Here is a 23,939-nt window from a genome sequence, read left to right on the forward strand (position 1 = left end):
AATGTATGGTCTGGAGGCCAGATCCGACCCTGGACTGTAATTTCTAGAACGACCCGCGACGTTATTTTAATGTTAAAAACGATTTCTGCAAAACATATAAACTTGATTTTTTTTTTGCTGAAAAATGCTCCTAATCTAATTACCAATACACAGTAATACTTGCTAAATGATGTTTTAAAAAACAATTTTGACATCCAAAGTGCTTTTTTTAGTAAAAGTAATTAAGTTTGTTAATTTTAATACTACAGATAGCAACATAAACTACTTATTTAAAATGGCTTAAGTAAAAATAAACTAATAACATTTCGTAAGTAATACAAATAGCTATTTCTGTAAATTATTAATTCTGTAAACTAATAATTCGAAACAAAAGCAGACCATAGAGTTAGATTTATTAAGAAAAAAGATGAATTGAACAAAATTAAGACTTTAAGTTTTAAAAGTTGCAATGTCAAAATTTACCGACCGGATCTTAGTTTAGAAAAGTTATCCGGATCCGACCGGATATTAGTTTGAAGAAAAGATTCGTATCCGGTAGATCACTACATAGTTTACTAATTTCAAAAAGTAGTTTTAATATTTACTGAACAAAACTTTAGTGTTGAGTTTGACAGCAATTTGTGGTACTTTACTTATAGTGTTAAACATTTTAAAGCTTGTAATATTACAAATTAAAATATTTAGTAAAGTAAAAATATTAAAATTTTGAATATGTTTGTTAATGGACGTAAAAGTACTTATAAAATAACTAAACAATCACAATGAAATTTTTAAACATAACAGTAATTTCAACAACGAACGTTAACTTAGCTCGATTAGCATTTTTTTTTTGATCTCAAACTTTAGATCCTGTTATTTTCCTCCTCTTAAAAGCTAAATATATTATTTTTTTATACTAAAAAACGCTCATTTGCCTTTAATTTTAAAAAATCTATTAGATTGTGGTTTGACTTTTTGAATGGGGGCCCTTAGACAAAAATATTTTTTTTCAATATTCTTACTTTGCTGTGTTTTTAAGGGTTGGTGTTTTTTTTTTCCAAACTTCTAATTTTTTTAATAATATATACAAATATGCCCGAATGCAAATTTCAAAGAACCTCAATTTTCCAACGGTCACTGAAGCAAAAAAAAAAAATTATGCACTTAACTATGCTTATTCTAAATGGTATACGCTTTTTTAATCTAAACTGTTTTTATGTAAGACATGACCCGTTTGAACATTAAATCCCTCATATTTCTTTTTTGACAGTAGAATAGTCATAATTAAGTGTATTCATTTTTTTTCTTGCTAAAACATCGGTTGGAGTAAAAATATTCAAAAAAAAAAACATTTTATTAAGAGGCTCCATTCAAAATTCAAACCCCAATCCAATGAATTTTTATTTAATTAAAGGCAAAGGAGCGTTCTCTAGAATAAAAGATCTTAATTAGCTTTAAAGATAAGGGAAATAATTGGATCTAAAGTTTGGACATTTTTTAAAAATTGCAAAAAATATGCTAATTGAGCTAAGTTAACGCTCGTATTTCAACATACTTATTGAGTTTATTGACATGAGACATAAATTACTATGCTTTAACCTCTTTAAGTTTTTAAACGGTTTAATAGCTACAAAAATATTTTTCCAGATATTTTTAGAGGTTATTAGTTTTAAACTTAAATTTATTTGTTTAAGTTAACTAATATTACTGAAAATTTATATTTGCTAAACCGCTAATGACTCTTAAAGTTGGCAGACATGCTTTATCAATTAAAACGCTGTTTCGATTGAGGCATTTATTGAATCAACCTGTTTTTTATAAAATTTTAAAAACTAGTATTAAGAACTTTTTACGAATATTGGTTTTTGGGTCAACCAGGAAAAATGGAATTCCTATATTTTTTTTTATATGTTTGTTTACTACAAATTACTATCTTAATAATATAGTCGAATGTCGGTATTTACCTGCAGGCCGTATGTTGTCCACCCTTAATCTGTAACAAAATTATTTGAACTGAAATCTAATAACTAGCACATATTTTTTTAACTTTTTTCAATTATTAACTGAACATAATCATAAGTTAGGAGCGAGCAACGTACAGCCCATTGACTAGACCTGAAAAGTAGAAACCTTTGGCGTAATAAGTAGTTTTCATTGTGAGAACAAATTTGTGCAAAGCAAACAACACTGAGCTCTTTTTAAACAAATACGATTCTAAGAAAAAAAAAAAAAGCTATATTTTGTACGTGATAGTAGTGAAAAATCAATTATTTCTATACAACTTTGCGTAAAAAATTTGTAGATATGTCCGGCCTGCAAAAGACTTTTCTCGTAAATATGACCTGTTAGCTAAAAATTTACTACAATCTATTATAGATCTTAAATGACTGAAATAAAACTAAAAGTCTAGTTCAGCTCTTGAGTTTTTAAAACTATAAATTTACTGGATCCGAACGGATTTAAATTCAAAAACGAAACCCGGACCCATCTGGATCTTGGTTTGAAAACATATCCGGATCTTAATTGTATTGAAAACTTTAGCAATTTTTAATGTCATGGTAAGTTAACTTTTTTCTTTAATTAATCTACGTTAAACTGATAATACTTGATAAACCAGAATCAGGATTATTGTAAAAGTGGCTGATAGCTATATTGGCAAGTAATACCTTACTTACTTATAAACTTTAATAATAAAAAATTACAATGATAACAATTAAATAAAGTTCCGTCTAGTCATATTTTGATATTCTAAGATCATTATGTTTCAGATAAACTTCAGATAACTGTAATAAACCTTTGTTTTTTTTTTAAACTCTAACTGTCTAAGTACAGTTATTAGTTTTAGCTTAATAAGTTAACACAGCACTTATTCAAATAATACAGCATGTAAATCATACATGTTAAAATGAAAATAATTTATTATGAAATTTACACACTATTCTATTCTTAAATTAACTAACAACAAAGACTCTAGAAATAAGTCAACAAAGTAAATATTGTATAAGTCGAAAGATATATTTCGTTCTATATACGTTTTAATTTAGTTTTATGAACGAAAATACTATTAGAATAGTTTTTACTTTAACAATTGTTTTTATGAAAAGGAATTGATTTATATTACACTAGTTACTGCAAACATTAATAGTACGGAATGACTTGTATGAAATTTTGAAAGTAAACCAAATATATTGATTATCAAAAATACAATATATATCAAAAATTGTATCTTTCTTCAATTCTTGATATTATTTCTTGTTTTTTTGATGGAGCTCTAATACCTAACTTTGAGCAAACTTCTTTTAATCCAGCAACAGTCAACTTAGATAACTGTTTTGTTTTTGCATAATTCTCTATTTCAACCTAAATTTTAGAAAGTTAAAGAATTATAATTTTTTCTGCTATAAAATTTTCACTTTAAGCCCAATATGTTTTTAGTACATTTCAATAAAACCTATATGAAAAAAGAAATTATTTTGATCTAAAAACAGAAAAGTTATTTTTTCAGTGAAAAAATAGATTTCAAAAAATATACAAACATAAAACAAACTTCTGTAAGTTCTGACCCGCGAATCTTTTTACTTTCAGTTGCGCTCGCAGACTTTGCTGGTCGCTTTGCAGGTGGGTTGAAATTATAATCGGGAGGAAAAATAAGGTTGTGCAGTTCACCCAGCAAACCTCCGGCCTTCCTCGATATTCTTTCGTAGTCAGGTACTAAAGTTTGTTGCGGTTGATAGAAAAAATAAATAAGTCATAACTTATAGTTTGTTATTAAACTCAAACAGGTAGTACATCTTACTGGTGAAATCTTGCACAGGTTGGGGGGAAGGCAGTTCGAGAGCCATCGCCTCTAACGCTTTGTAGTGAGTTTGAAGGGCCGGATTGTCGAAACAGTTGCTGTCGTAAGTGAACCTCAACTTTTTCATTATCAGTTTCGATAAATCAACTTGTTCCTGAGTAGGTTCAGCAGAAGATATTTCCACTTGCCTATTGCAAAGTAAATTGATAAGTGTAAATCTTTTCTCAAAGAGTGTACATTTGCTAAGAATAAGCTGGGAAAATAATAATCTTATAAAGTTTGTTAATTTAGGAAACAATAAAAAATTAAGAGATTTGTTATCATTAAAATAAACAAACAAAAGTTAAAACATTAACTATTTCTTACTACAAGATGTACCAAAAATAATTGGTGCAGATTAAAAATTCACGGAGTTAACTTTTATACATTTTCAGTTTTTTCTAAAACTTTCAGGTAAATTTTTAATCAAACCAAAAGTTTGTTCTAACCAAACTTTTTATAAATCCAATTACTTTAAAATTTGTGTTTAACATAGCAAAACGATCACACTAAATTATGTAAAGCACCTGTAAAGTTAAAAACACAATTACAGCTAACCGAATGTCATCTGAATAAGGAAGAGTAATTACGTAAAAACCGGCAGATGAAACTGTACCGCTTTCTGACATTTGGGGAAGAAGGCAAACCAATCTGGGTACTGAATGCTCCGATAAGGCAAAACTAAGAGTTTAGTAATCAGACGACAATTTTAAGTCTTTAAGATATAAGTCTATCAACTATAAAATTTATTTATGTTTAGAAAAGCAATCTATTTAATTTAAGTTGGTTAGTGTTTTAAGAAAATCAAAATAATTTCTATCATAATAAATTGAAATTATATTTTGTAAAAAATTACAAAAACTGTGTTAAAAAAACTAATAAGATATTTTTACTAATTGTGAAGCATTAAAAAAGTTTTTTCAAGCAATTCAGAGGGTTTTTCAATAAAACCTGGGTAGAGTAATCAAGGCCATAGATGAGTAGAATGCATATTTGATTTTTTTTTAGAAACTCAGCTACTTTTTACTGGTATTCAAAATTGAAACAGTTTTATAAATATAAAAAGTAAATTTTTGGAGTTTTATACGTTTCTTATACAAGGGGCAAACTAAAAATATAATAAGAAAGGCTATTTCACTATAAATCTATCTCGTCCTTAAATTTGGCAATCGTTTCAAAACTTTTTCAGTCCAAGGTTAATTAAACTTTAAAAAATCTAATGCAAAGAATATTAAAACTTAACTTGTAACTAAAAATAATTTTCAACGATTTTGCCTTTTCCACTAGTTTTTTTTATTTTGTAAGGAGAAATTCTTAAATATTTTAAATTTCTTGCTCATAAATAAAAAGTATAAATTATTCACGTATTTAAATAATAGAATAATTACTAAGGAATAAAACTTAAAATTGAGAGATTAATTTTAAAGTGAAAGTAAAAGAGAGATTTATTGTTTTTACGATTTATCAGTTTGCATCTTCTTATAATTTCAGTTACCAACTGTAATTCCTAAACTTCTCAAAAACTTTTTTTTTAATTTTTAGTTCTAAAAAGTATCCGGTCGGTAGCTGAGATAAAGTTTCACAAAATAAACCAATATGATTTATTAAAGAAGAATTAATTGAATTATTTCTCTAAGTGGTAATTGTTGGATTAGAACTATCTAGCTTGTACTAAATGAGTTTCAATTAAATGTAAATAGACCAGTCTAAACTAAATTTAGTTCAAAATTACACCAGTTTGTTATAACACTTGAAGATAGTTTTAATTCTAACAAAACGTTTTCGCAATTTGATCTAAACAGTTAAATCATAATAAGCTTAGTATACAACTCTTTTTTAATTAAACTTTATACATGTGTTAGGAAAGAGGATTGGAAATAAGTTATCATTTATACAACTAAAATTACCTGCAAACAGCTACAACATTTTTTTCGTGGCACTTTTTGAGCAGGCACTTAAAAAATGTTTTGCTACCTGAAAAAATAATTATGTTACAATGTCAATAAATATAAAGCTTTTTGTTTTTATGTAAGATTCAACTAAATTATGTTTTAAAAAATAATTTCATAAAATCAAATAAAAATTACTTTGAAATAAACTTGCTGTACCAAACAATCATCAAAACAGTTAGTATGAATATATCACATTAAATTATTTCAACACGTAACTATATTCTAGACTAATCAACTTTTAGATTTATTAAATTTATAGAAGCTCATTTTTGAAAATTGTAGCTAAATACTAAAAGCCTTTCAAGTTATGGAAAAATGGTATTTTGACTATTTTTCCATTAAAAGGGAGACTTTAAAAGTTTTTATTTTAATTATTAGTATTTTCTATTTTAGAGATGAATAAATTAAAAACATGGAGTAACCTTCCACAGAGTTTTCATCGGGGTAGATGAATTTAGCTGGCATGCAATTATACCATCTCTTAATAGCTAACTCGATAGGTTTGAATCCAAGCACGACAAAACCTACTACCTGACCGACATACTTCATTCTATCAACTTCTTCTTTCGTGAACACCACTTCATCACCGCCCCATTTCTATTTATTTTTAATTGACTTTCTATTTTACAAGTGAATCAAATTTATTTGTCATATAATTTATAGCTTTTTTGAAAATATGAATTTTAAAGATTGTATTATCCTAAAACCAATATATTCAAACAGTTTAGATTCAAGACATAACAAATCTAACTTGTGAGTATTTTATATCACTTGGTAATAAAACTTCGTTGTCTCTTCCATCAACCAGAATTCTTTTCACGAAAACTTGTTTGTTGGTGTTCACATCAATTTTAACGTGTGAGCTTTTAGAAACCTCTGATATTATACTGTGATACTCTACTGATATTGTCGTGCCTCCTAACTTTAACGGCAGTCTGTTTCAAAATTGAATATATATGTATTTTTGTTTAAGTGCTTAGTATAGAAATATGTTAAAAAAGTATGAGTATCTTCTTTAGAGTTTTAATTTAGGTTTAAAACTCGCAAAAAAAAAACTGATTGGGTCGGCTTATTCTTAAAGTTTGCCATCTTTTGATTAATAAAACTTTCAAAAATCAAAAAGATGCTGAAAGTTTCTAAAATCACATAATTTTACGTCTATTTTAATTTTCATCGAGGACGTTTGAACATTTTTTAATTATAATAAAATAGTTTTAATATCAACACCAAAAAATATAATAAAACTTTTGTTTGGATACATATATAAACTAGAAGTAATAAATAATAGCCGTGATGTCTAAATGCTTTAATTATTTGTTATCTAACTTTATTTGTTTAATCTTTATAGATAATGTTTTGTTTAAACTTACAAACTTAGCTGAGTAACGTAGTTTTGGACTTGTCAATTATGGCGCATAAATCAGAGGTTGAAAATAATATTGATACGGTGTCTCGAAATGTAGTTTTAGACAAAAAATTTGAATTATTATGTGATGATGCTAATGGAAAACATGATTGGTTTTTGGCTAAACTAATAGAAACTAGCAGCAACGACACTATTTTACTTTCATTTTTGAAAAAGATTGGCTATAGCAAAGGAAGTTAATTTAGGCGGAATTTGAAGTGCCTGAGCTTCCTGAAACTGAAACACCTATTAGAATAAAAGTAGAAGAGATGATGTTTCATACTTTCGTTAAACTGTTCACAAATGCTGTATAGAATTATTTAAATGTTGTATAAACTGAAACTGTTTCAAATTTTAACATATCACTAGAAAGGGGAAAATTTTTGAATGATAGTATAAACCAGAGATCAGCAGTCTGTTAATAGTCGTAGGTCATTTTTTCAATAAAAAGTTGTTTGCGCATATTTAAAAATATCTTCAGATGACGGCAGTGATTCAAAGTATTTATAGTAATCAATAAAAAAAAGTTTCAACCTTTAATTTGAAAAAATAAGCAATAATAATGTACGGGTAACTCATTATAAAACTTAGAGAATTATTGAAAGTTTTTACCACAAAAAAAAATCATTGTTTGTAAAATAATATGTTTTTAGTTGAAATACCTCGCCGGGCTAACTTTGCCGATCTCAGCTATAGACAATTCAATCATTATGTTGCTACTACTGTTTAACTTTTTCTAATTGTCTTTTTTTAATGTAAACATTGTAGAAAAATTATAAACTTATTGCTTTTGTCATTATAAATAAGTATTAAAAACTTAATTCATAACTTTTTTTGAACATGCAAGAAAATAAACTTTGTTTTATAAAATAGTTTTAACATTGCATTTTTGGAATAATGAATAATTTCCGCACAATTATTCCTGCCATAAGGGTCTGGGTGGCAAGCTATTTAAATGATCAACCTTTTTTTTGGGGGGCTTTGAAAGTTTTTGAAGCATTTTAGGAGGTGCATAACTTTGCAGTCAAAATTAACCAAAAATAACCTTATACCCTATATTCTTAGATTATAATAAACTCAAAATGTTTTCTCTATAACATCTTACAAAGTAAGTATTAGTAAATTCATAACAATTTATTTAAAACAAATCTATAAAACAAAAAGTATGTATTTACAGAGTATATTGATACTTAAACTTTGAATAACCTTTGACAATAAGCATTTCCTTGTATAAGTACTAATTCAAACTATTATTCATTAATTTCATTAAGCTTAACATTAAATAAAAAACTCAATTCCAATACAGCTCTTGTTGTTTGCTAAATGATATCTTCTACCTTTAAAATACATTATAGTTTTCTATTAAAACTAAAACTTTCCACTTGAGTTTTCAATCAAATTTAATTTTATTGTAATGTGATTTTTTGCAGTTTTATGAATATTATTTTTTTTTTGTACGTTTTAGTAAAAACAAAACTTGTTGATCCTTTACGTAAAAATTGAACAAAATTTTAGCTATGAAAAAGTAACGTTTTGCAAAAATATTTAACTATGATAGTATAACACTTGATCCTAAAACTGATATATTTACTATTGTTTTTAAACTAAACATTTATATTGGATAAAGCTATAAAAAAACTAGTATTTGTATTTATTTTTAAGCTGAAAGCGTTTTTAATTGTTACTTAATTTATTAATAATACTTGAAGTGATGCTTTAACTTTGCTGTATTAGTTTTAAATTACTTAGTTTATCTACATATTATTGCTTAATTTACAATTATTAGAATTAAAGTTTTTTTTTAATGAGAAGTATAATGATGCAGGCACAGAAACAAATTTTTATTATTCTATTGGAATGAGTCTAAAACCTAATAATTTAAATATTTTTAGCATTTCAATCATCCGTTAGTTTTTTCAGAATTTTGTTAAGAATTTGTTGTGTTTTCGTTTATATTACTGCATTTAGTTTTTTAATTTCTTTTATTTTTATTTATTAATTAATACCAATATTTAGTTCACCTAATTATGCATTTTTCATTAAAATTTGAATAGTTAATGTTTATTTATTTTTTACGCATCAATGAGTTCAGATTCACATTACTGCCAATGTCTAAATGTTATTTACTGTTTTGAAATTATTTGAAAAGGTCGGCTAAGGCCCACCGAAACCGGTAATAAACCAAAGCAGTGCTTAAACATTTGTTTTTATTATATTTAGCTCTTTACATTGTGTAAGTTGAGCACTTTTTTTGCAGTCAATTTCAATAACACAGCAAGGCCCCTAATAATAGTTGAGCCACCTTCAATTGACACAAAGTGACAATGGCAGCATATGAAAAGCTGAATTTTAATTATTCAACTAAGAACATTCCTTTATGCAATAAGATAGAATACAAAATAAAGTTAATGGAAAAAATTAGAAGTTTCTGTAGACGAATTAGAATCAAACTTTACTTCTGCACCAATGATGAAGATAGCACAGACATGATAGAAAATAAAGAGACATATGGTTTCAAATCAAAATTCACACCTAAGCAACCTGAAGAACTCAAGAATTTTGAAAATGAAATGTTCGATCTAATTAATCAAGTTAAATTTAGAAAACCTAAAGACAAATTCCAACAAGAGCTTCAAAAAGACTTAAGACAAATAGGCAAAACCAAAAGCCTAATAGTACCAGCCGACAAGACAAACAACTACTACAAGATTCCTAAATTAGAATACGACAGCCTATTACTAAAATCGATCCGAAAATCATATAAAAAAAGTGACAAAACAGTTATGAATGAGATAAATAAAGAAGCCAAAGAAATAGTAACAAATCTAAAACTTGAAAAGAAATTAGTAAACCACTTACCTAAGCAACAATGCTATATAACGCTAAAAGACCACAAAAAGGATTTCGCCAGCAATCCCAAAACAAGATTAATAAATCCTAGCTATTCAGACATAGGTCAAATTAGCAAATGTATAATTGACAGAATCAACAATGTATTAAGAAAATCAACCAAATACCTACAGTGGCGAAGTTCCCAAGAAGTCTTAAACTGGTACAAAAAACTAAAAAAACACAAATACAAGTTCATGAAGTTTGACATTGTGGAGTTTTACCCATCTATATCAGAAAAGCTATTAAGTAAAGCCTTAGCTTTTGCAAAAGAAAGTACAAAAGTAAGCGAACAAGAAATTAAGATCATCTTAAACGCATCTAAATCTGTATTACATAACAAAGAAGAAGTATGGGTAAAAAGAAAGAGTAACACAGAAGAGAATGAACTTTTCGACATCACCATGGGAGGTAAGCATGGAGCGGAAATATGCGAACAAGTAGGTCTCTATATACTACATAAACTCAAGAATGCGCTCCCAAACCTAACAACAGGATTGTACCGCGACGATGGCTTAATGGTCATAGAAAAAAACAAAAGTAATGTTGATATAGAGAAAATTAAAAAATCCATGCACAACATATCAAAAGAAATGGGAATAAAGTTAGATATTGAAAATCCTTCACGTAAAATTAACTATTTAGATTTAAGCTTCAATCTATACAACCACACATTCCAACCATATAGAAAAGAAAACAGCAAAATTATATATATTAATTCAAAGTCCAACCACCCTCCAGCAATACTGAAACAAATCCCAAAAATGATAGAAGAAAGACTTTCCAAAAATTCTAGCAATGAAAATCTATTCAATGAAATAAGTAAAGATTACAATGACGCAATAAAGTTAAGTGGCTATAATTACAAAATAAAGTTCAAAGATGAAGATGATGAAAAGAAACAGCCTAGAAAAAGAAAAAGAAAAATAATATGGTTTAATCCACCATACTGCAAATCAATAAAAACAAACATTGGCAAGAAATTTCTCCAAATAATAAACAAATACTTCGGAGTAGACAGTAAATTCAAAAAATACTTGAATAAGAACAACATCAAATTAAGTTACAGCTGTTTGCCAAACATTGAGACAATCATAAAGAATCATAACAAGAAGCTCACAAACTGCAACAAGAATGATGAAGATGAAACATGTAACTGTAGAAACAAAGAGAAATGTCCTTTGAAAGGCGGTAACTGTAGAGCAAAAAATGTCATATACCAAGCCACAGTAAAAACTGACAATGCAACTAAATCATATATTGGTCTAAGCGCCAACCAATTTAAAAAAAGAGTGGCAACCCACAGAACGACAATAAATAGCAACCCAGAAGATAAAAATTATATTCAATACAAACAAGCAACTGAGCTATCAAAATACATCCACACATTGAAGAACGAAAATAAGAATTATGAATTGACTTGGACAATACTGGAAAAAGAATATGAATCAAGACCGAGAATCGAGACGTGCAGGTTGTGCTTGAAAGAAGCATTAAAGATCCTACAAGCAGATAAGAACTGTATTAACAAAAGATCAGAAGTAATGAGCTCTTGCAGGCACAGAAACAAATTTTTATTATTCTATTGGAATGAGTCTAAAACCTAATAATTTAAATATTTTTAGCATTTTAATCATCCGTTAGTTTTTTCAGAATTTTGTTAAGAATTTGTTGTGTTTTCGTTTATATTACTGCATTTAGTTTTTTAATTTCTTTTATTTTTATTTATTAATTAATACCAATATTTAGTTCACCTAATTATGCATTTTTCATTAAAATTTGAATAGTTAATGTTTATTTATTTTTTACGCATCAATGAGTTCAGATTCACATTACTGCCAATGTCTAAATGTTATTTACTGTTTTGAAATTATTTGAAAAGGTCGGCTAAGGCCCACCGAAACCGGTAATAAACCAAAGCAGTGCTTAAACATTTGTTTTTATTATAATGAGAAGTATAAAAATATGTTTAACAAATTTAGTTAGAAATCAGTTTAAGGTACTAAATTAGTTTAAAAACAGTAATTTACAAATTATGTAATTCTTTTAATAAGATTATAAACTATTAGAACTTCTATATATATCAAGTATAATTTTCTGTTATAAATTTAAAATAGTAAAGACTTTTAGCAATGTAACTTAAAAATATGATTTAATATCAAATATTTTTTGATTAACATTGAATAATTTTCTAAAAAAAAAAAATATTACATATATTATAAACGTAAACTAAAAGATAATTTTAGGATTAAATATACATAGAAGTTATCCTTAAATAGTGACTCAGTTTAAAAAACTTCGCACATTATTTTACTCAATGAAAAACTCTGTGCACACAGAATATTATTTCTAATTGTAACTAAAACTACATTTGCTATATTTAATATTTCTCTGTAAATGTAATGAAAATAATTTTAAAAAATCAGAAAATTAAGTTAAAACTAAATTTGATTACAATACCAAAATATCGAAATAGTCTCTTTGGTGTTTAAAAAGTTTTCTTAGCTCAAGTTTACTTTTAATAAAATATTGGTCTATAAAATTATATTCAAAATCTAAAAGTAAAAGAATAACTTTTTTTAGAATAAGTTTATTAACTAAAATATTTACTTAAATCTAACTTTAAAAGTACAACAAAGTAATATAGAAAAACTAAACTAAGGGAATAAACGGGTCAAACACTTTTTTTAAACAAAAATTATATATATAAATTTTATTTGAAAGCTTTAAGTATAATCTACAAGCCAATTTTTATAGAATTTAAAAAAATCATTGAACTTTTGAGATATCATAACTTTTGTAAAAAGTTTTTGATACAAACGTATGGACCGCAAATTTTTCGGGGTCAATTTTCTCGGAAATTAAAATAAATAACTAGAAATCTTTCTCCTCCTTCATTTTTAGAGCTAGAGACCTTAAACGTTCAGGATACGTTGTTTTTATAGTTTAAAAAACTTTGAATGTTGGGATTTTCAAAATATCAAAAATTAAAATTGTTAGTTTCTTTAATGAAATTTTTATTTTTCAAAATAAAAAAATCCTGCATTCAATCTAAATAAAATTTAATAATAAACTTTTTGTGAAAAAAAAATATTAAAAAAGGAAGGAAAAAATAGATTTTTATTGAAATAGTCTTTTTTCACGTTTTCAGTTTGCGCTTTCCGTTGGGAATCTATTGAGCACACCGACTTTGGTCGCTTATGTCTCAAAAGTAACTTTGATTTTTTCTAAGCTGTAAAAAATGTCTGATAGCTCAAATAAAACTCTATAAGTTAATATCAACTTACAAAAGTCAAGGTGGACCCCCCGTTGCCCTTAAAGTGTATTATAACGTACCAACGAATAAAAAAAAAGAGTTTATTTAAAAAACTTTAAATAAAAATATACTAAATAATTTTAAAAAGTGTTAAAAACTTTTATTATTTGTTTTAAAATTACTAATACAATAAAACAAGCTTAAAGAAATAATTATTAATGCGAACCTTTTGGGTCGACTAGATGATGCTTTGCTTGACAGAAAATTGTACAGGTTAACAATCCCATCTAACGCATTCTTTTTTGAATCTAAGTCTTCTGAATTCGAAACAACTTCCTATATAATATAATGAGAAGCACCATTTTATTTTGAATAAACTAAAATATCTACGAACTCTTTGTATTTTTAAATACATAACTTTGAAGAAATTGTAAAACGTATTTATTTAGTAAGTTAAAAAATTAACTATATCATTTCTACAAAGTAAATTGTCCTACGATGTTATTAGTTATTATAAAGAACGAAATGGAAACAAATGTTCTTTTACGCAAACACTTTATTCAACTACCGGCATTTCACTGCCTATAAAAATATATTCATACAAAAACTGTTGATTTGATGTTCTGATGGACTTTGTAGTTTGGATCTTTAAAACTTAATGCCTTATACGTTATCTCTGACACAATACCATACAGCTTTCATAAACTAACTTCTATACTGCTTTATCATTATTTCATTATTTTAACTTTCAACACAACAAAATATACTTAATTTTTTAGTAATATGATCAACTTGAGTAAACTAAAACTGTATATAACGTACAAGTAAAAAAATAAGTGCAATACTAAAGTAAATGAAATAGTTTTGATAGCTTTCTTTTAGTACTGCTGTGATATATTTGTAACTTTTTTTTTGAGGTAAACTTATTTATAACACATTCTATTATTTTTTATAACATGTAACTGACTTTCCAAATCTGAAATTTTAAGTTCTTAAATTTAGGAACCTTTTAATTTTTTTTTCTTAACAAAACTCTACTCTACCATATAAATTTATTATATACTTTTAACTACCTTAGAAAACATTTAGTCTGAAATTGAGAATATTTAAATACTAACTACAATAACAAGATGAAATTTAACAAGGTGAGTAGTTACAACACTGATAAACTACCTGAACAGAAAGGTATTTTATCTTTAAAAATACAAATGTTAATAAAGTTGTTTCAGATTCCAAAACTGTATACAGATTATCTTCTTATTTAAAGAAAAAATAGAAATTTAAACTTAATAAAATATTACAAACCTAATCAGATATTCAATATTTATATTTTTTAAAAATTTAAGTTATAAACTAAGTAAAATAAAAACAAAACATTTAGTAAAACTTTAAAACTAAATTACCCTGTAAAATAGTTGGTAATCAAACTTTGGGTTAAATGAAAAAACTTGTATATCAATACCATGGCCGTTTAAATCTTCAGCTTTTGACTTGGCTTGAAAAACCATACTTTCATTATCTGTGTGTTTTTGTGAATTTTTTGTTTTCACTTTTATAGCTGTTTAAATTAAAACTTTAGGTTATAAACCCATCAAATTTAGATCTCAACTCAAAAGTTAAAGATATAGTTTTTTATTATTACAATATTTACAATAAAAATAAGTTAAGATGCTCGATACTTTTTAAAATAAAAATTGATTAAACAGCAGTTTTTTTTTGTCAACAAAGTTACACTGTTAAGCCACAGTTTTTCAGAAAATCGGTAAAATAAAATCCATCTATTTTATGTGTACAGTACGCACACTTGAGAATTATAATTGGTTTATACCAACTTCCTGAACACCTGTAGCTTATACAGTGAAACTTAATTGGTAGGTAAAAATAATGTTAGACAAATGTTTATAGAGAAGGTATGTGATTTATTGATTTAAAATACATTGCAAAACAGGGTTTCACTAAAAGGAACCAACAGCTTATAACAATTTTTAAAGTAAATGAAAAGTTTTAAGGGTGATATATGGCTAAATTAAAAATAAGTTATTATACAATATAAAATTATATCGTAAAAATAAAACATGACCAATTCAACTTACGCCTGGAAGTAAACTTTTGTTTTAAAAACTATTAAAAACTATACTATATTTAAAGCTACTACAGATATAATTAAAAATTTACTTAAAATTATCAAACGTAAGTTTACGTATTCAAGTAAGTTTTGCTTTCAAACAAATAGCTTATAGTAGATTTAAATATGGTAATAGTTTTTATAGTTAATAAAGCTAAAATTTAATTGCTTTTAGATTTAAGTTCACATAGTCATGTAATTTTTCTAATATAGTTATTTTCTATGAAAATGATTTGCTTTTAGTTTAAGCCTATACTTAATATCTTCGTTTTACTTTAAATGTATTTTACAGAACTATTTTGTAACAGGTGATCGCTTTGCATGAAACATGGTTTTGTAAATTTCAAATATAGATTTAGTGAACTATAATAAAGCTCAAACAAAGGTTTAAATTTAAATTCGTACCAGTTACAAAATCATTTTATAAGATACTTTTTTAAATAGGTATAACTTAATATTTTTTATCGATGCACTTGATTAGTCATCATTAAGTACAAATTACATAAGTAAGTTAAAGAAACTCAAAAATTGTAACAATACGAAACAAACTTACTTTCAACTACTAATTCAAAATTCCTTGAAATTAATTACAGTAAATTACATAGAATAAAAATCAATAAAATCTATAACAAACTTCTATGAGGGTGACTTTCCCAGGTGAGCAAAATAAGATGTTTTGAAGCAAGTTTGTGGGTACAAGCTGAAAACATGTTGAACGCTTCCCATAGTACTTCATTTACAGAGTAATCTGTAAAATTTCAACAAGACTTTTTTAATACTAGATCCATAAATCTAAATGTTTTGTTAAGCGTTTACAACGATTTTTTAAACCTACTTTAAAAGATGATAATGCTCTGGTTAAAGTTTTAGCATAACTTAATAAAAAAGCAGCAACTCATGGTATAAGAAGTTTTCTAAACTTAATAAAATATCTTTATGTTTTTTATGATACAGTAGTTAGTATAATAATTTTCTTATTGATAGCTTATTAAATAAGTTCTTACATGAAAAAATATAAAGAAAGCGCTGCAACTTTGTTATGTTCAGTTTTTAGTTAAAATTTTTTTAATGGCTATTTAAATAACCAGTAAACAGGAAGGTCTCCAGCTTTTTTGATATTCTTTCAGGTTTTCTTATCTCCTTCCAGGATTATCAATTATTTTTTTCCAGGTTTTTTAAAGTACAAGTATTTTGTCCCTTTTTAGTAGAAAATTAAGCTTAGATAAAATATTTATTCTAAAAGTTTAAAGATACTGTATTACTACTATAAACATTGTTACACAATAGCCGACTGTATTTTGTTAAACAAGTTTCTTTTAAATTGTTGTCATAAGATTGTTTAAGCATTGATATAACATAAGTAGGCAAGTAGACTTAATACCCTAGTTACAACATAAACCTAGTTTTAAATTTGCTTTTCATAATAAATATGAAAATCAGGTCTTTTATGACAGTTTAAATTATAAACATTAGTACAACTAAAATTTGGTCAGTTTAAAGCAGAAATTTATTATCTTTTTTTTTCAAAAGGCTACCTTTTAAATATCAAAAAGCTATGGCTCCCTACAACAAGATTTCTCAAAAAAACTACCATTAAAAACGCCTAGGAACTTTTTTTTTGCTCTTCATCAAAAACTCAAGAATATCTAGTATAAGTTTCAGAACTACCATTAAAACGCCTAAGATTTTTTTTTCTTTTTATCATCAACTCCAGAATATCTAGTGAAAGTTTCAAATTATGGCCTTGTGGCTCCCCCTTTTAAAGCTTATAGCCCCCTTAAGTTCCTGAAACTTTTTTTTTAATATCTAGTATAAGTTTCATAAACACCATAAAAAATGACTAATACCTTTTTTTTGCTCTTCATCATCAATTCTAGAAAATCTAAAGTAAGTTTCAAATGATGACTTCATGGCCCCTATGCTGCTTATGGCCCCCTAAATTTCTGTAATGACCCACTTTGGGAAACTCTGGTTTAAAACTTACTTAATTCCTGTAGAATTAAACTGACTCAGCATTCATAAATTTATACAACTTAATTTGAAGTTACTTGTAGGATATTTATAATTCTCTAAACTTTTATACTTTTGTCGCTAGTTATAATTTTTGAGAAAATTAAGTCTAGTACTAAATTCTATTTTCATGTATTTGGGTTATGACAGGTTACTTCTTTGGATTAACTCAAGATGCATTTTTGATAGAATTTATTATAAGTAGAACTTTTTTTAATTTCTAATAACAAATAATCTACATTCAGCTTCAATCTGAATTACTGTTGAATGATCAAAATTGTTTATACAGGGTTGCCAAATGTTTTTCAGAAATTTCTTCCAGGTTTATAAAAGTACAAAATTTAGGGTCTATAATTAAAATAAAATCAAAATAAATGTAAAAACGTCTTAAGTAGCATAACAACATTAAAAAGATACTGTAAAGCTTCTTTAAGTGTTACTATTAATTAAAAAAACTTTAATGATAACAAAAAAAAAATCATCTATGTAATAGATTTTTTTGTGTTAAATCGAAGTTTCATTACTTAAGATGAAAAAATTGTTTAAAACTCCAGTTTTTTAGTGATTTTTGTAGAAAATTTCAGATTTTTTGACAACCCTGTCTGTAGCTTTAAGTACTATTTCATTTAGTTTACAACATATGTTGGGTCATAGCAATACGAAGTTAAACAGTTTTATATTTGGTTTTAGTAATAGTTTAAAGTTAAAACAAAAAAATAAAGCACTTTTTAACTTTAGAAATATTTTATTGACTTAGTGGTGCTGCTTAGAGACTCGCATATTTGTTAATTTATTGAAATTCTTGATTTTATTGTTAACAATAATAATTAGAAATTTAATTAATATTGTTAGAAAAAAAAAGGTTAAAATTTAATAACTTTCTAAAAAAAAACACTTATTCAAAGTTCGAGATTTTTCCATGATTTTTTTTTTGCTAAGATTTTCAAGTTTAAAGATTTTATATTATTCCAGGTTGTTAGCAACTTTTTGTAAAACAATTTGAAGCGGTGTATAAACTTATTACAGTAACCTCTCGGATCTTTACGCACTCGTGACGTTACGCACTCTCGTTTAGTTGCGCATTTCAGAATTCTATAAAATTCAGAAAATAAAAATTTTATTTTTTTTTAATATTGCACAAATTAGGTTTAATGTATATTTTTTAATTAAAATATGTTTTTGAATGCTAACACACCTCTCTATATCTTTAGACTTTGTAAATTTATGTTCCTTGACTAAATGATAACATTTAGTTATACCTCAGTATATCAGAAATTTTGAAATAAACATGACTTCTTTAATAATGAAAGTATAATGAAATAATGAGAGTTTAAAACACAAAGAAATAATACAGCAGTCTTGCATTATATATTAGTAAATACCATTTTATATTTGTAAAGAAATGCTTAATTATAAATTGAATTTGCTAAGTAGAATAGAATATAAATGTCACATATAAATAAAGATAATTTCTACTTATTATTAAAATAGTAAAATTATTTCTACTCGTATTATTATTTTATAGAAATTCAAATCCTTTTTTAATATATAGTTTTATCTGTTGTTTTCATATTTATAAATAAAGTAAACAAATTGTTAAAAGTGGGAAAGTGCCCAGTCTGCTTTTAACTAGAAGCAATATTAAAAAACAGCCATTTTAGTGAGTATATTTGGTACCTCTCGTTTCTTTACGATCTCTCATATCTTTACGCACTTTTTCTGTGGACACAATGTGCGTAAATAAGCGAGAGGTTACTGTAAAAGATTATTAAAGGAAAAATATTTATGGATATATTGTAACTGCTTACAAGAGAAAAACCAAACCTTTATCAGTTCCTATAGCTTTTGAAAACTGATTATAATTATATGACTTCACTTCTTTTAGTTTTGTGATATTTGCAACAGATGGCATTGACAAGTCCAAGTAGTTATATATGCATTTAAAACCACTAGAATTCTTACTTTCTCGCGTACCATAAAAGATTACCCCCTGTTCATTTTGATTTGAATCAAAAGTGTAATATAAAAAACTTTTAAAAAAGTGTATGCAAACAACAAATGTAAATAAAGCTAATAAAAACAAACTTACAGGTATCAGAAGAATTTAAGCGACATTTATAGATTTTTAAAGCTTTAATACTTTAAAAAATGCTTGATTTTTATAGTTGTTCCCTCATAACTGTATTTAAAAATGCTAATTATTCGTTTTTCAATGAACTAAACCACCTGCAAGTCTTTGTTACTGACAACTATCTTATTCAAAAACATGTCATGAATTGATTCCATCACTTGATTAAAATATGAACCAGAGTTGTCATCTGAACTGAACATCTCTGTATAAAAATTTTGTACAATAAAATAATTTCTAAAAATTTCTAATTTGATAAATAGAATTTTTCATTCTGTTTAATAAGCAACAATACAAGGCATTGTAGATGATTGTACTTTTGTTAAAATTCAAAAAAAGTTCAATTATTGTTTAAGACATAAAAATATACCTTATAGTTTGAAATTTGTAAATAGTTAATTAAATAGATATTTAAAGATAAATTCAAAAAATTCAACTTACATAATTAAAAAAGCATAACTGCTTGGTAGATATCTCAAGATTATATTGCATACTTATTAACTTTGATGTATTAACCTGAACAACATTGTATGGCAAATATTACACTTTCACGTCCCATATTGACATGAGATGAATTGATGTTTTCATTTTCTTCTTCGTTGAACATGTCAAAACTCATCTGTTTAATTTTTTTACTATTTCGATTTGAAATACAGAATACTAAACGTTTGTCACTAATAGAGTCAATATTAAAGCATAGGTAACGCTTAATTTACAATTTTTTAAAAACCAGTTTACTTTCAACATTTTTGTATGCTATCATCAAACACAAAAAATAAACTTAAATTTTTAGTTTACATATTGTTTTATCATATGTTTTATTACTATAAATAAACTAAAATATTTAACTACTTGTTTTTAATTAAGAAAATCTAATTAAAAAAAAAATATTTTGTTTTAAATTCTGTTTAGTTTTGAAAACTAAACGTTTTTATATGTATGCAGGGTTCGTGCGCGTCAGGCTAAATCAGGCTAAGTAAGTTTTTTTTATTTAAAAATTTGAGAATCTCAGTTTTTCTCAGTTCAAATGCTTGAAAATTTTTGATTAAAAAAAGTGAGAAATCTTTTTAAGATCAAATTGAGATGTGAATTTAACTATAAATAAAGATTTAGTTATTAAAGACAAAATCAGTCAGTATTTGTAAAAATAAATGCTTAACACATTTTGTTGAATCTCTAAAAAAATTTTAAGAATCTTCATTATTTTGTTTTGAGTAGATTATTAACGTCATAACTATGAAAATTCATAAAACAAATACAGTTTAAACATTACAGTTTAATTCATCAACTTAGCTGTTTGTTTGAATTTGTTTACATCAGCTATGTTTTTCAGAGCTTAGTTGGTTGAACTGTTTTAATTTTTAATTTAAAGGCTTTATACCAAATAACTTTTAGATTAAAACTCTTGGCAGTTTATTCATATATTTTACTGTTTGTTTAAAGTTATTAGAGATATTTACAACACTAAAACTTAGCTTTAAGATATAAGTACTAAGTTTTGTGGGAATACAAATTTTAGGTATAATTCATTTTTCTTTTCAAGAACCTAACATTAAAAGTTTTTTTTTTAATTTTAGTGTAAGCTTTTAAAATCTGATACGACGTCAACAATCACTGTATTTATTTAGATTTTACAATTTATAATTATGTATCAACTTTAAGTATTCGTCAAAATACTATAATAGTTTTTTAAACTTATTTTAATATTTGTGTAAGCATTTTATTTTAAATTTTAATAAAACACAACAATGCACGTCGTTTTAATCATCTGGTTACAATATTTTTACTTAGTGCTTAATTAAATTGAACAATTGTGTTTAGTAATATATATTATATTTTTCCACTAGTAATAGATTAGATATAACACTTACTTTAAAACTTATCACTGAATTTGTTATGTTAAGGGCATAGGGGGGAGGGGGTCAATCACCCTTTTCACAATTTAGTCTTATTTTATTGAGTTGTAACTAAGCTATGAGTTGCTTTTTGTAGATTTTTAAAGCTCAAAATATTTTTGAGATAAAGCTGGTTGAATTTGGAGACTACAATAGTACTAATCAAGACCCCCCAATATCTAAAATGACTTCTAAAGGGTATTTTCCTTACTTTGAAAAAATGTCAGGCTAAATTGGTCTCAGTTAGGCTAAATGAAACAAATTTCACGCACGAACCCTGTGTATGGTCCTGTTGTTTCATTTGTCAAGTTAACTAAAAAATGAAAACTATGAAATGGTAGAAAAAAAATTACAATTTTTTTTATGATCAGAAAAAAGTATGTTGTAAAAGTTGTGAACTTAGCATAATAATTTTCTAAATCTCTAAATTTGTGTAACAAAGAAGTATTAAAGTTTATATATATTAAAAGTAATTCTTAAATTGTTAAACTTTAAGTAACTTAAAATATCTATTAAAAACGGAATCAAATATTTCAATTTCAAGTAATAGATTTTTTCACTTTTTGTATTTACCTGGTAAACTTTTAAAGAAAGTGAAAAAAGTACACATAGAGCTTATAAATGTATATATTAATAAAAACATTTAATTAAGTAGACTAAAATAAACCTCCACGGATGTTATTTTTTTAGACTTTTTTTCCCTAAGGTGGTATGTAGCTTGATGACTTATAGCTCTTTCTATATTTTTATATATCTTTTCTTTGAACATATTTTTGAGAGTCAATTTTTATATGGCAATCAATAAACTAATATATTTAGGTTTGTTAAAGTGTTCTTTAGAGCTTATTTTAAATTATGTCTAAAAAGATGACTACTTACTATTTATTATTAAAACTTTATATTTCACATATTCAAGTTTTATTGTAATTTTAGGTTAAGACTGACTGACAAGTAGGTTTTGAATGATGAGTTACAATGAAAATAAAATCCAGGTCTCAGTCTTAAAGAGCTTTGGCTTGTTGATCAATATGGTATGATCTAAAATTTAGTTTACAAACTATGAGTTTGTGTTTCAGGACACAAGAAAATATAGGATTTAGCTCTGATGACTTTAGAAAAATGTTTCTATTTTATTTTAGTTCTAGTACAGCGCAATTTGGATCAACTGTGAGTTATATGCTTACACATTATTTAAAACAACTATTTTCGTTTAAGCCTTTCTTTTTAGTATATTTTCACTATACTGCAGTTATTGCAATTAAAAACATTTAACTTTGTTCTTAGATGAAAGTTTTAATATAGTATAAACTCTATAGCGCATGTATGTAGTTTAGAACTACTACAGTTCAAACAAAACTGATTAAAAATTTGTAGAAAATGTTCTGTTAAAGTCATGGGTGTCCAATACTTTCTTTACAACAATTAATATTGACTCTTATATCAAGGCTTAAAGTATAAACTAAAAGCCAGTTTTTACAAAATATAAGCTTGTAAACTTTTTTTTTCAAACTTTTAGGAAGTGTTCCTTGCAATATATAGAAAATTATGTTGTAACTAAATTTATAAAAATAAAAAGCATACCAAAAAAGGGAAAATACATTTTTTGTCATTAAACTTTTATTATTAAATTTTATTACGACAGAATTTAATCAATACTGCAAGAGACATTTCCTGAAAAGTTGAGGTAGCTATCTCAAAAAACATAGGAGGAGATAGACTTTTTAGTTTGCGTCTCCCATAAGGAACCTATTGTAGTCTCCAATTTTGACCGACTATTTCTCAAAAATTTTTTTGAATTTTAAAAACCTGTAAAAAGCAACTTGTAGCTGAGTTAAAAATCAACAAAATAAGATCAACTTGTAAAAACCAAGATGGACTCTCCCCTTATGGCCTCAACAGAGTAGGGAAGTTAAATATTTTCATGAGAGTATTGCTTTTATACAACTGACAATTTAGCCTGGTAAAGCCTAAACTCAACCTTTGCATCTAAATATCAACACCATATCCTTAATTCATGAAACTCATTCCATTAACCTTTAATGATTAGTCTAAAGTCCGATTATAGATATTAAAAATACTAGAATCTTATCCAAAAAAAGTTTTGTTCGTTTGATTTGGTTAAAAAAATTTTAAGCTAAATATACTGGTGATCATACTATAGACTTTAAATAAATACATTAAAAACATCACAATGCCAAGTTATTCAATTAACTTCGTAGTTTAAAATTATTAACTTTTTCAGAAAGTTTAAAGCTTTGACTTTAAAGTTTTAAAGAAAATACACTTCAACAGTTTCTAAACAAAAGTATTTTAAGTGGAACTAGAATAAAGTATTACATTCAATTGATTTTTTTTGGTGTAAAAAACTAAATAAAATTAGTTCTAAAATCAAATATAGACCTTGTTCACTTCAAACTTACTTTTTTAGTTCTGAATCCAAGCAAAAGTATATTTAAAATCGACAA

General features: G+C 25.9%; 1 protein-coding gene across 1 annotated transcript; it reads right to left on the bottom strand.

The window, feature by feature from the left end:
- Positions 1-2,885: 2,885 nt before the first annotated feature.
- LOC145834269 (DNA repair protein Ku70-like) lies at positions 2,886-23,939 on the bottom strand. The gene is made up of 14 exons (XM_082941655.1): positions 23,895-23,939; positions 20,096-20,198; positions 19,678-19,784; positions 19,276-19,441; positions 16,076-16,189; positions 14,720-14,835; positions 13,543-13,652; positions 6,518-6,701; positions 6,189-6,363; positions 5,722-5,788; positions 4,373-4,495; positions 3,776-3,963; positions 3,527-3,690; positions 2,886-3,339 (listed from the first exon to the last, which is right to left on the bottom strand). The coding sequence occupies exons 2-14, from the start codon at positions 20,196-20,198 to the stop codon at positions 3,193-3,195; spliced, it is 1,764 nt and encodes a 587-aa protein (XP_082797781.1). The 5' UTR covers positions 23,895-23,939; the 3' UTR covers positions 2,886-3,192.

This window comes from Thalia democratica, chromosome 4, assembly GCF_965202585.1.
Source record: "Thalia democratica chromosome 4, ktThaDemo2.hap1.1, whole genome shotgun sequence".
NCBI classification, from domain to species: domain Eukaryota; kingdom Metazoa; phylum Chordata; class Thaliacea; order Salpida; family Salpidae; genus Thalia; species Thalia democratica.

Coding starts and splice junctions, on each gene's coding strand:
- LOC145834269 (XM_082941655.1), bottom strand. CDS start 20,198: ATGAGTTTTGACATGTTCAACGAAGAAGAAAATGAAAACATCAATTCA. Junction 3,964..4,372: donor CCTTATTCAGATGACATTCG/GTTAGCTGTAAT, acceptor ACTTTGCAATAG/GCAAGTGGAAATATCTTCTG. Junction 3,340..3,526: donor GCGGGTCAGAACTTACAGAA/GTTTGTTTTATG, acceptor TCTAAAATTTAG/GTTGAAATAGAGAATTATGC.